The sequence below is a fragment of the Chlorocebus sabaeus genome, chromosome 10 (assembly GCF_047675955.1).
Source record: "Chlorocebus sabaeus isolate Y175 chromosome 10, mChlSab1.0.hap1, whole genome shotgun sequence".
Classification (NCBI taxonomy): Eukaryota; Metazoa; Chordata; class Mammalia; order Primates; family Cercopithecidae; genus Chlorocebus; species Chlorocebus sabaeus.
The window spans coordinates 11,654,884-11,667,932 of NC_132913.1; the positions used below are offsets into that span (position 1 = coordinate 11,654,884).

Consider the following 13,049-nt stretch of genomic DNA (forward strand, 5'->3'; position numbering starts at 1 on the left):
TAAAGGTCATGTATATCCTTGCCATAATATTGTAAATCTGACATAAATAATGCCTATACTTGCCAAATTTTACTTACATACTCATTTAACCAAGAGGCAAGAACTTAACTGTTAAAAGCAGAAACCAGAATTCAAGTCCTAGGCAAAACTAGCTTGTGATCTTGGGCAAATTAGTTAAAATGTGGCTGAGTCTTAGTTTCTACATTTGTAAAAAGAAAGTAGTATCAATTTGCCTAGCATATGTATCTTAGGAATTGGAAAAATTCAATTCTAATGATGCTAGCACCTGCTAAAACTAAATAGTGTTTAACCTTGTGGAACCTGTTTGACTCCATTCTTTCCCCGCCCCCCTCCCCGCCCACTATTTCAAAATTAAAGGAATATTTTTTACTAATTAAACTAAACTAATTCACTAATTAAAAGGATATTTAAAAAATTAATTTAGTACTACATAGAGTTTATTTTCTTCTCTTGGCTCACTACCAAACAGAATCAACTTTCATACAGCTAAAAACTGAAAAAGAATTACTAAGCAGATTCATCTGCATATTGGGAATGTATATTTACATTCTTGAAATCTCAAGGTAAGGAGGTATAGCAGATTTCCTGTTTCCTGGGGTCTAAACTAGTTCTGAAAACTTAGCAGCTGTGGCAGAAGGTACACTGTTACTAATCATAACTATCACATTAAGACTACTCAAGCATTAAAGCTATGGCTAATATGTAGCCTTGGCTACATATTAGAATCATTTGGGGGAACTTGTACATACCTATGCCCAGGTCCCATCTAAGACCTGTTCAATCAGAATTATCTAGGGATGTGACCAAGACATCATTATGGTTTAAAGCACCCCCACATGATTCTAATTTCTAATCAGAGTAGAAAAATCACTGATACACACTATGGTAGTAAAATTTTTTAAAAACTAGACATTTACCCCATTTTACCAAATAATACCAGTTATAAGATTCCATAACATTCCATTACAAAAGGGTCTGAGAACAAGTTAATTCCTTGACTACCATCAAACTTGATTTTACTTTCTTCTGCTTTAGGAAGTTATTTCAACTTATTAGAGAGACACATTTATTTCCTTATTATGTTTTCAATGCAGGCTATACAAGAATCAACACATTCTACTTCCACTCAGAAATTCAAAGACAGTTTTTCAAGTGAAGTACATTATGAACATGGTTATAACTCACAATATTTTAAGGGTTATAATATTAAGCCAAGATGTATACGTATAACACAACTTTGTTTTTCAAGAGGAATTAGCGTGGATTCTACTATTAGTTGCAAGTATTAGGATTACATAATCCAGAGACAACATTACTGAATACTCCCATTGTTAAAAAAAGGAACACCTGCACACTCACCCCAAAACACACTGAAAAGAAATCTCTAGAATGTCAATCTAATTTTTCTCACTTGGTTTACTATTGAAAACTCTGCAAACACCTTAGAACTGGCAGCTGCAGCTAATTAAGTATCTTTAATTTATCCTTTTGTTTCTCCACTCCAAGACAGTATCCTCCTAAATGATAACCAATACATTAAAATTTAACATCCTATCTATAGGTAATTTTAAGTATGGATTTTTTAATTTGACACCTATCTTATATAGTAATTCTGAATGTAGTCACTGGCCTATATTCTTATATCTGAGAATTTTACAGAGAGTATAACATGCTAATTTTTAACTGTCTTTTTTAAAAAATCATTACTAATTACTAATTCTGTCTTTCAGGCAACACAAAAGGTTGTCATTCAGGTTAATACTGACAGTAACCACACTGTTGGTATTTCTCCATTTCTACCATCAATATTTCACCTTACATTCAAGAACATTATCAAAATGTTCATCTAGATCATTCACGTATATACTCTGTCAAGTTGAAATGACCACAAAATTAGATAGTAACATAAGCTGAGACTTAAAATGGAGAGTCAAGTGGGCATGTAAAGGCCTCAAAATGCTAGTGCACTCTCTGCAACATCCTTTATAAACTCCATTATACTTTTTTGGAATCAAAGATTAAAAACACATAAGGGACAAAAGGTACCTACTGACTTGCAAATAATGGTTATATATTTTATAAATTCTATGTTATCCCCAATAAAAAAAGATACTACAATATGCTTTCACATGGGAAAAAAAACCAAACATTTCTCACCACACAGCATCCTTTGGATACAATTTCAGCAACATTTGATGACCTCAATTAATTATAGCCACACTTAAGCAGTGTTCACAAGTAGAAATTTTTAATATTTATATGGCTCAGGAGGCTGCTTGGGGCTGGACTGGGCCACCCTGAGGTTCTAAATCCCCTTACACTCTCCTAGCCATCCAAAAAAGGAGGAAAACATTATCTTGGAATAGCCATAACTTATTCTGTGTACTGACTGGAAAGCTCAGAATTACACCATAGTAATTTCCTTTTGCCTAATTAATTTCAAAATTTTATATTAGAGTTTTGACAATATTTTCAAGAAAAATATGCTCCATAAACCCACCTTGTATATTCTTCTTGTAACTTGTTGGGGTCACTTACAAAAAATTTGACTCTAAAATTCAAATTGTAAGGAGATCCTCCTAGAATTAATAAAAGTAGTTCTAATTAATCAGACTATATTAATCCTTTATCTTTATAAAGTAAACTTGCAAAATGTTAAATATGTATGCTCACTCTTTAGCTGCTTCCTTATTGGTTTGTTTGGATCCAGCCACCTCTGAAAAATAAATAAAAAAAATTGATTCCTTTTTTCCTTTGGGAACTACTATATTGATTCTTACAAATCTGTTCCATTTGGAGATTAATGCTTAAAGCTGCATTTCAGAAAAGGCCCAGGTAGGAAAAAAATCATTGCATTACAGACAATATTTTTCATATCAAATGTAATAAAATTATGCTAGAAATTAGTGAATGTATTTGTGTTAATATTAAGACTTTGATTTGACTTTTCCATCACACTGTACAATGCGCAATAACCTCTATTTCAAAAGTAAAGCTGGTTAATAATTGCAGCAACCTGAAGTGATTCACATTAATCTATTTTTTTTTTTTTTTTTTGAGACGGAGTCTCCCTCTGTCACCCAGACTGGAGTGCGGTGGCCGGATCTCTGCTCACTGCAAGCTCCGCCTCCCGGGTTTACGCCATTCTCCTGCCTCAGCCTCCCGAGTAGCTGGGACTACAGGCGCCCACCACCTCGCCCGGCTAGTTTTTTGTATTTTTTTTAGTAGAGACGGGGTTTCACCGTGTTAGCCAGGATGGTCTCGATCTCCTGACCTCATGATCCGCCCATCTTGGCCTCCCAAAGTGCTGGGATTACAGGCTTGAGCCACTGCGCCGGGCCAATATATTTCTTAATAATCTGGCAAGTTTTCAAAATTCTCTTCACCCTTCACACACACACACACACACACACACACAGACACACACACACACACCCCCCACACAAAATCTTGGGCTTTATACCCATTCAGGCAAAATTCTACTACAGAACTTGAAAATCCACTGAGGAGAAATTTTATAACATTTACCTCATTCCTTTAAAAATAAAATACCTCCCCTTTAAAAAAAACCCACCAATTTTTAAAGATATAATGTTTAGTTTTGAGGATGATTTTTATGTGTGAGAAATTTTAAGCAGTTTCAATACTTCTGAAGGCCAGTTTAGCTCTATTTCTGGACAATTAGGGCTGAATTCAGAAAAATTTCAACTGCTAACATGTTTCGGTTAAAAAAAATCAAAGAACCCAAAATGAGGTACTAGATATGGTAGAATTTTCCAAGTAAGTTTATGTATCATTATTTATAAACCAAACTTCTACCACCCATAATTAAATCCAGGCAGAACACATAGATTTTTAATAATAAATAAATGGCTGGGAGTAATTAATAATGATTTCCTCTCCACTGTCCATAACATCCAACACATCAAATCCAAGTCTATCTTCAAACTGTATCTAGAATTTATCAGTCTATCATCCTTATCTCTCTAGTGTAAGCTCTGCCTATCACCACTTAATTGCTCTCCCAGTTGATGTTCTTTTTTTTTTTTTTTTTTTTTTATTTATTATTATTAAACTTCAAGTTGTAGGGTACATGTGCACAACGTGCAGGTTTGCTACATATGTATACTTGTGCCATGTTGGTGTGCTGCACCCATCAACTCGTCATTTACATAAGGTATAACTCCCAATGCAATCCCTCCCCCCTCCCCCCTCCCCATGATAGGCCCCGGTGTGTGATGTTCCCCTTCCCGAGTCCAAGTGATCTCATTGTTCAGTTCCCGCCTATGAGTGAGAACATGCGGTGTTTGGTTTTCTGTTCTTGTGATAGTTTGCTGAGAATGATGGTTTCCAGCTGCATCCATGTCCCTACAAAGGACACAAACTCATCCTTTTTTATGGCTGCATAGTATTCCATGGTGTATATGTTCTTATCACCACGTCCCTCTTCATGCTCCATAAAGCAGTAAGAGTAGTCTTAAAACATAAATTTGAATATGTCACTCATTTGCTTAACACTTCTTGATAATTTCTCAGTAGTAGATCCAAAAACTATGGCTTGTATGGTCTCTTCTTACCTCTTCCACCTCAACTTACTAAATTCCAGCCATAATGGCCTCCTTTCTGTTTCTGAAAGATGTCATCATAAGGCCCTCAATTTCAAGCTTCCCTTTCACAGAATGCTCTCTAGATTTCCTACAGTACTCTTCACTATCTGTAAGTCTCAGCTTAAAGCCTGCCACCTCAGAAAGGCCTTCACTGACCACCCTACCAAAAGTATGTCATACAGCTCCCATTTATTTTCTATAAACAAGTAAGGAACATTATATTCCTTCATTACATTGTCTCAATTAAATTTGTTTCACCCTTTTTCTTTTTCTGACTCCCTCATTAGATTATAATGAAACCAGGGATAAAAGCTGTTTCAGTCAATTACTGTACAGTCACCTAGCATAGGGCTTGACATAATATGAATTAAAAATACTGTCAGAAGCAGTGGCACATACCTGTAATCCCGTCTCAAAATAAGCAAGAAAGTAAGTAAAGTAAATAAGTAAGTAAATAAATAATTTACTGAAGGACTAAACCTGCTGAATGACTCAATAGCCAGGGGTAGGATTTTCAGCCCTGTTTAATACACTTTCCTCAATCTATCTACCCATTTATCCACCTTCCCATCCATCTATCTATTAATCTAATGATTTTTGTTCTTAATATCTTCTAGGAAAAGTCATAAATTATATCCACTTTAATGACTGTCTACAATCAAAATTTCAGATCAATTAATCTATTGAAAACCTGTCTTCCTCATTCAGTTCGCCTTCAAAATATTCTGGTAAAAGAAATACAAACACATTTACATACACAGATGCGTTAAGCTGACATAGCTTAGAAGTACAAAGACCAGCACTGAGAAATTTAATAGCTCTCATCAATGATATCAATGAGATAGGGCTTAGGTTCTTGGTTTAAACCAGGAAGATGGAACAGTGCTATAACAAGCACTACTGAATGGTAAAAATAGCATTTGTTGTAAAAATCCATCATTAAGTTGCGAAACAAACTAGGAAAAAACATAATATATAAAGAAGTTCTACATATCAATAAGAAAAAAACTGACACTAATAGAAAAACAGGCAATGAATAAGAATGGAAGTTCACAATCAAGGAAATACAAATGGCATTTAAGTATATGACAAGATAGTCAATCTTGATCATAATTAGAGAAATACAAAAGTAATCTACATTGGGTTATTAGTTTTCAACAGTAACATTGGGCAAAGACTGAAACGTATGATGATATACACGTGAGAAGAACAGGCACTCTCGTACATAGCTTCTGAAAGTATTAATTGTACCATCTCAATGGAGGATAACTTTGCAAAATTTATCAAACTATAAAATTATAAAATATGACATATGACAAGACTCAGCATTATTTTTATGCAGTATTTTTAGTGAGATATATTTCATGCACCACAAAATTTACCATTTTAACAGGTATGTGTCATTATACTTTAGTATATTCCCTATGGTATGCAACCATCGTCACTATTTAATTCCAGAATATTTCCACCACCCTCAAAGGAAATCTTGTACCTATTAGCAGTCAGTCTCAATGTGCCCTTCCCTCCTGCCCTTAACAATCACTAACCTACATTCTGTCTCTACGAATTTATGTTTTGAACATTTCATAAGAATGGAATCATACAACAGGCTGACTTTTGTGTTTGTCTGCTTTCACATAGTATAATGTTTTCAAGGTTCATCTATATTGTAGCATGTAACAATAATTCATTCTTTTTTGTGGCTGATACTGGGTTGTGTCTACTTTTTGACTATTATGAGTAATACTGCTATGAACATTTGTGTACACATTTTTGTGTGAACATGTGTTTTCAATTCTCTTGGGTATATGCCTAGGAGCGGTATTGTTGGGTCACAGGATAACTGTATATTTAACTTTTTGAGAAACTGCCAAACTTGTTTCCACAGTGGCTTTTTACATCTCCAATATCAATGTATAAAGTCTGCCATTTCTTCACATCTCATCAACACTACCTTTAAAAAATTATAGCCATCCCAATGAGTGTGCTGTGGTATGCCCTTCCTTTTCATTGCTGAATATTTCATTGTGTAGATATATCACATTTGGTTTATCTAGTCATCACTTGATTGACAGTTGGATTGTTCCCATATTTTAGCTATTATGAATAATGTTGCTACGAACATCTGTGTATAAATTTTTGTGTGGACATACATTTTCAAATCTCTTCAATATGTATCTGGGAGTGGAACTGCTTACAGTAACTGTTTTAATACATCTTGAAAACACATGTTATAAACCCTTAATTTTGTTCTTACATAAATGGGCATTGGGATTATATCACCACCTATAGTTACAGATAGCATTTTCTGTGCCAAGAACTGCTGTACTAACTGGATTACTGTGCTACATCTGAGAAAAGGTGAACTGTCTGCAATGAAATATATATGAATTTTAAATGTAATATTTTATTAGAAACTATAACTATCTAGTTAATACTGATAGCTAATAAGAGATGGCACTACACCATCAACTCCATTCATGAAGGAGTGTCTATTTAAGGATGGAGCTCTGTTTCTAATCTTCTCAAACCTTTCAAAGCGATTAGACATTGCTAATCGGTTACCTGATGGCTCATGGTTTCTAATCTTTTCAAAGCCAATTTCCCATTCTTTTCCCTGGGAAGAATCTCTTGTTTACTCCATATACTGCTTCATATGACAAAGTTAATTTTTGTATCTGCCAAAACGTAGTAATAAAATTTCTACATTTGAGATCTGCAAGGTTTCTACTAAGAAATCCACTGATTATTTTATTGAGGTGCACTTGTATGTAACAAGTCACTTTTCTCTCTCTTGCTGCTTTCAAAAGTCTGTCTGTTGACCACTTTCACTGTACTTGGAGTTCAGTGAGCTTCTTCTATTTGTATATCTGTATCTTTCTGCAAATTAGGGGAAAGATACATGGTAAGACCCTATCTCTACAAAAAAAAAAATTAGCCAGGTGTGGTGGTACATGCCTATAGTCCTGGTTACTCGGGAGGCTGAGGTGGGAAGCTAGGAGGTTGAGGTTCAGCCTGAGAGGTTGAGGCTGCTGTGAGCCATGGTCGCACCATTGCACACTGCACTCCAGTCTGGGTGACAGAGCAAGACCATGTTTCAGTCAATCAAACAAGTAATTTAACTCCAAACTGTTCAGGGTTGCTATTGTAAACAGCCTTGGTCTTAAAGAAAATATAATTTGGACAAATCACAGCCATATATTTATTTCATCTGTTTCAGTATCACTTTGGAGATTAAATTCTAGCTTACATTCTTTTCCACAGTATCAAGTTTTAGATGTGTATTTTTTTCCCTTAACTCATTCATTATTTGAAGCCTACTTTCTATAAGGCACTGTGCCAGGTACTCGGGTGATATAAGATCAAAACATGGTCCCTATCCTCAAAAACTGGTAAGAAACGTATCAGCTCAATCAAGTATCACCACTGCTACAGATAAAAAAGGAAGAGATAAATTACACCTCGGGAGTAGTGGTAGTCAGGAAAGGCTTGAGAGGGAAAGTGACTTTTACTCTAAGTCTTAAAAAAAGTGAAGGTAGAGGGGTAGGGTAAAGGATGTGAAGGGAATGAAGGATGTGAGTTAAAGTAAAGGTGAGATATTTCAGGCACAGAATGTATTTATGCTCAAGATAGCAAAGATCAAGTATTGCATATTTCATCTGAAAATATTCCATTTTCTATCCATTTTTAGAAATCTTTAGCAGTAATACCTGCCATTACTCATCTTAATGGCAGCTGTATACATCGTGATATTAACCTTTTGTTTCTCTTTTTTTTTTTTTTGAGATGGAGTCTCGCTCTGTCGCCCAGGCTGGAGTGCAGTGGCCAGATCTCAGCTTACTGCAAGCTCCGCCTCCCGGGTTCACGCCATTCTCCTGCCTCAGCCTCCCGAGTAGCTGGGACTACAGGCGCCCACCACCGTGCCCGGCTAGTTTTTTGTATTTTTAGTAGAGACGGGGTTTCACCGTGTTAGCCAGGATGGTCTCGATCTCCTGACCTCGTGATCCGCCCATCTCGGCCTCCCAAAGTGCTGGGATTACAGGCTTGAGCCACCGCGCCCGGCCTTGTTTCTCTTATAAGTCAATCCTATTTCTCACTAGAAATCAAGTTAGAAACTTGGGAGGAAGAACATCTCCCAAATAAAGTAATTCTGGAGAGTCACTAGATCCAGTAAAAAACATAGGGCTTAGTAAAACAGTAGAAAGAAAAGATATGGAAAACTTGGATTTGATCCCAACTTTACCTTTCACTATGCTAAATAAAATAAAATTATAACAAAAACAATGGCTAAATAAAAATAAAACAAAATTTAACAAATAAAATTAAAACAAAAACAATGCTGGAGAACTAGTGGGGCTCGATAAATCCTCGTGTGAATACGTTCCCACTACAGCTCCCCTTTTACCTCTCAAGTCTTTTATTATTTTATTATAAAAACCAGGTGACTTAACCAAATGGGTGACTATGAATGATGGTCAATGAGTATCAGACTCGCATAGGGACTTTCTTCAGATATTTAGGTGAATAGACCAACTAACCATGAATCTCTAGGCATAGGGTGTCAGCAATTTTTTTATGTTTCCCAAGGGATTTGGAAGCATAGCCAAGTTTAGATGAATGATCGTTTACCCTTTAGTTTTCTATAATAAATTTTTTATTAAAAAAACAGTATCAATATAAAACATTCAAGTTTTTTTTTCTCTCTCTCTCTCTCTCTCACACACACAGCAAAAAAACACATAAAAGTCCTTTATTATGGCTCTTCCAATTCTACTCTCCCATCCAAAGAGGTAGCCTCTGTTCACTACCAGTAAGTATACCTTACAATGCTGTGGTACACCTGCATATAAGCATTTAATAATTATATATATATGCTGAACTTAGTGCAGACACCCAATCAGCATAGTGCATTACAGTCCAGAACTCCTGGGCTCAAGTGGTTCTCCTGCCTCAGCCTCCCCAGTAGCTGGGACTACAGGCATGCATCACCATGCCCAGCAGATGTCCCACATACTTTATTCAACTATTCTCTTATGAGGGTTTCAGGTTTTTCCATGACTATTTCCTATTAAAAATAGTGTTGCAAGAGAAATTCTTCCATACAATAAATTTTTAATTTTGATATATGCTGCCATCTGCCTTCCAAAAACACTTTTTCACTTTATACTCTCACCAAGTATCTTGAGAATGCACATTTCCCCTGAGCCTTTGCCAGAACAGGTAGTGTGAATCTGTATTTTTGCTAATCTAGTATGCAAAGAGTGTTATCATTGTAATTTGCATCTCTCTGATTAACTAGTGAAGCTGAATATCTTATCACATTTATCATTAATAGTTACTCTTTTTCTGTTCATGCTATCTTCCCATTTTTCTATTGGGTTATCTGACTTTTATTCATTATTTGTAGAAGCTCTTCTAGATTTTAATATTATGTTACATAAGGTGCAAGTATTTCCCTCGAGTTGGTATTTTGTCCTCAGTGTGTATTCTAAATGTTATGCAGTGAAATCTATCAACATTTCCTTTACAAATGCATGAATTATTGTTGCCTAGGATGATCATAATAAACAAATATTATAAAATGTTTCCAACTCTTACCCAACATTTTTATACTATTGTTTTACATTTAAATTTACATTGGAATTTATTTTTATATATAGTATCTATTAGGAATCTAAATACATATTTTCCCATCTTTAACCAATCGTTCTAATACCTATCTTGAATACCATCATTATAATAAACTATGTTTTCATACAGACAAAAATTGATACTTGGGCTGTTTCTTCTACCCCACTGGCTTATATCCATACTAAGAACATACTATTTTAAGTACTATATCATCATAATACATTTTTATATCTGTTAGGACAAGTTGATTATATTTTATATATCTGGCTAAGTTTATCCAGATTCTCTTCCAGAGGAAGTTGAGGATCCTATTGTCAAATCTTCTCCCCAAAAATTCCATTCAGATTCTAACCAGCAATACCACTGGTTCTACCAATGAAACTGAAATAATGCTGAGATCTTTTACAATACTGAGCATTCCTCATCATGAGCATGGTATATCTCCATTTATTCATAATTTCTATTATATCTTCCTGCAAAGTTCTATATTTTCTTCATATGGCTCTTGACACTCCGGCTAAGGTTTATTCCTAGATGTTTAATGAAGATGGGTTTTAAAAAAAATGTGATTTGCTATTTTGTTGGAGTACGTTTCCTAAATGGTATATAAAAAGGTACTGATATTTGTTTGTTGAGCTCTAAATCTTACTAGCTATAATAGTTTTCCAAATGATTCATTTGCACTTTCGAGGTGGATAATCATATTGCTAAAGAAAAATGAGTTCTTCCCCCAACAACCATACCCTAACACACAGCTTTATTCCACAGGGAACTATATCTGTTGCCCTCTGTTCAATTAGAAAAGGGGAAAAGACGAGGCCAAGTAGCCTCAATTAGTTTCTCAGTTAATCACTTTGATACCCATACTACATTACCCAGAAATCTCTCCTCTTCAACACCTTGTTGGTAAGTTTTCCTCTGGTTTGACTCTTCCACCAATCCTATCAACACTGAATGTCAACATTCAATCTTTTAAAAAATCTTGAAAATTTCTTGTCTGTTGATGGCATTCATTTTTATTCTCTGTATGTACTATTTGACATTGGAAAGCAACCAAAAGTAGGCAAAAAGAGGAGGAAAATCTACTCTCGAAAAAACAGAAAAACTGCAAGGGCTGACATATACATTAACAATCTTTGCCTAAGGGCAAGTTCAAATCCTACACAGGCAGAGGACATCCTTACTGACTTTAGGTGTCAGAGGACAGAGTTTACGAATGGAGTGGAAAAAAAAAAAAAAAAAAAGACAGAAAATTGGGAGGAAATTCTGAAAAGGAGAACTCAGAAAGAGGATTAGCCCCAAACTCTGGCTATGAACACCAATGAACCACTGTTCATTCTGGTTAGGGTTAAGGTTAGGGTTAGGGTTAGGGTTAGGGTTAGCTCTGGCTGACAGCTGAACTATGCATGTATAGTTAGACTCCAGAGTCGCAAGAAAGAGGAGGAGTTGGAACCTTTAAGAAATAAGTAGAGATACTCCTCCCAAATTGGACACAGAATACAGACTCTGGGTCCAGCCAGGTTAACTGTACCCATTTGCAATATGCAGTTTAAATTGTGACAGATGTATACAGCCAGGTAATCATCACCATCCACAATCAAGATAATTTCTATCCTGAAGTGTTTCCTGTGCTTCTTTGCAATCAGTCCACCAAACCCTAGGCAACCACTGATCTGCTTTTGGTCACTATGTATCAGTTTAGCTTGTTCTGTAAGTTAATATAAATGGAACCATATAGTGTTCTACTCTATAGATACACAGCAGTTATTTTTCATCCCTTTGTTTATTGATGGACATTAAAGTTAATTCACATTTGGGCTATTATGAATAAAACTACTATGAACATTTGTATACAAGGCTTTATGTGACATGTTTTCATTTCTCTTGGATAAATAGCTAAAAGTGGGATTTCTCAGTGGTATATATTAAACCTATGTTTAATTTTACAAGAAAACTTCCAACTATTTTTCAAAAAGTGGTTGTACCATTTTAAATTATCACAAGCAATTTTATCAGTTATTCCACATCCTTGTCAACACTTGGTCTTGAAATAATTTTTAATTTTAACTATTCTAGTGGATATACTACTTCACTGGATATACTACTAGTGGATATACTACTTCTAGTGGAAACACTACTTCATTGTGGTTTTACTTTGCATTTTCTGGATGCATCTTTAAATATTAAACGTCCTTTGTAAAGTAAAAACTTTCCTTTCTTTTCCAAGTTCTGTTGAGTTTTCATTATGAATGGTTGCTGAATCTTATTCTCTGCAATTTATGCCTCAGTTACATTGATTTAGGGAAAAAACTCAACAGTGTACTTGATGGGGAAACAGTGTTTTCAGTATTTTCCTCTAAGATCGGGAACAAGAAAAGGTAGTCTGCTCCTATCACTTCTATTCATCTTTGCCCTGGTGGCTTCGGCCAGTGCAATAACAAATCAAAAAATGAGAAAAACAGAAAGGATAAAGACTCGTAAGGAGGAAGTAAAACTGTCCCTGTTTGCAAAAGACATGATTATTTACACAGAAAATCCTAAGGAATCGATGAAAGAAACTACTAACAGTAATGTGTATTAGCAAGGTCTCAAAATACAAGGTTAATATACAATCAGTCAGTCATCTTGGGGTTTATCCCAGAAACACAAAGTTGGTTTAAAAATTGAAAATCAATGTAATTTACCATATATCTACATGATAATCTATGTAGAAAATTCTATAGAATTTACAAAAAGCTACTAGAATTAAGTGAGCTCAGGAAGAGTATAGAATACAAAATCAATACACAA

The 13,049-nt window shown here is 35.1% G+C and overlaps 1 protein-coding gene across 3 annotated transcripts in view; it reads right to left on the bottom strand.

The window, feature by feature from the left end:
• Positions 1 to 13,049, bottom strand: part of PTPN4 (protein tyrosine phosphatase non-receptor type 4) — a 241,659-nt gene that overhangs the window by 103,421 nt on the left and 125,189 nt on the right. Inside the window, exons 4-5 of one of the 3 annotated variants that reach the window (XM_007964710.3) lie at positions 2,695 to 2,737; positions 2,522 to 2,600 (exon numbers count right to left, since the gene is read on the bottom strand). The exons of 1 other annotated variant lie outside the window; for it this stretch is intronic. In XM_007964710.3, coding sequence (XP_007962901.1) covers positions 2,522 to 2,600; positions 2,695 to 2,737 — 122 coding nt within the window. Of the gene's footprint in view, positions 1 to 2,521; positions 2,622 to 2,694; positions 2,738 to 13,049 lie in introns of all 3 variants that reach the window. One more of the 3 variants, XM_037988092.2, reaches the window with a different exon arrangement.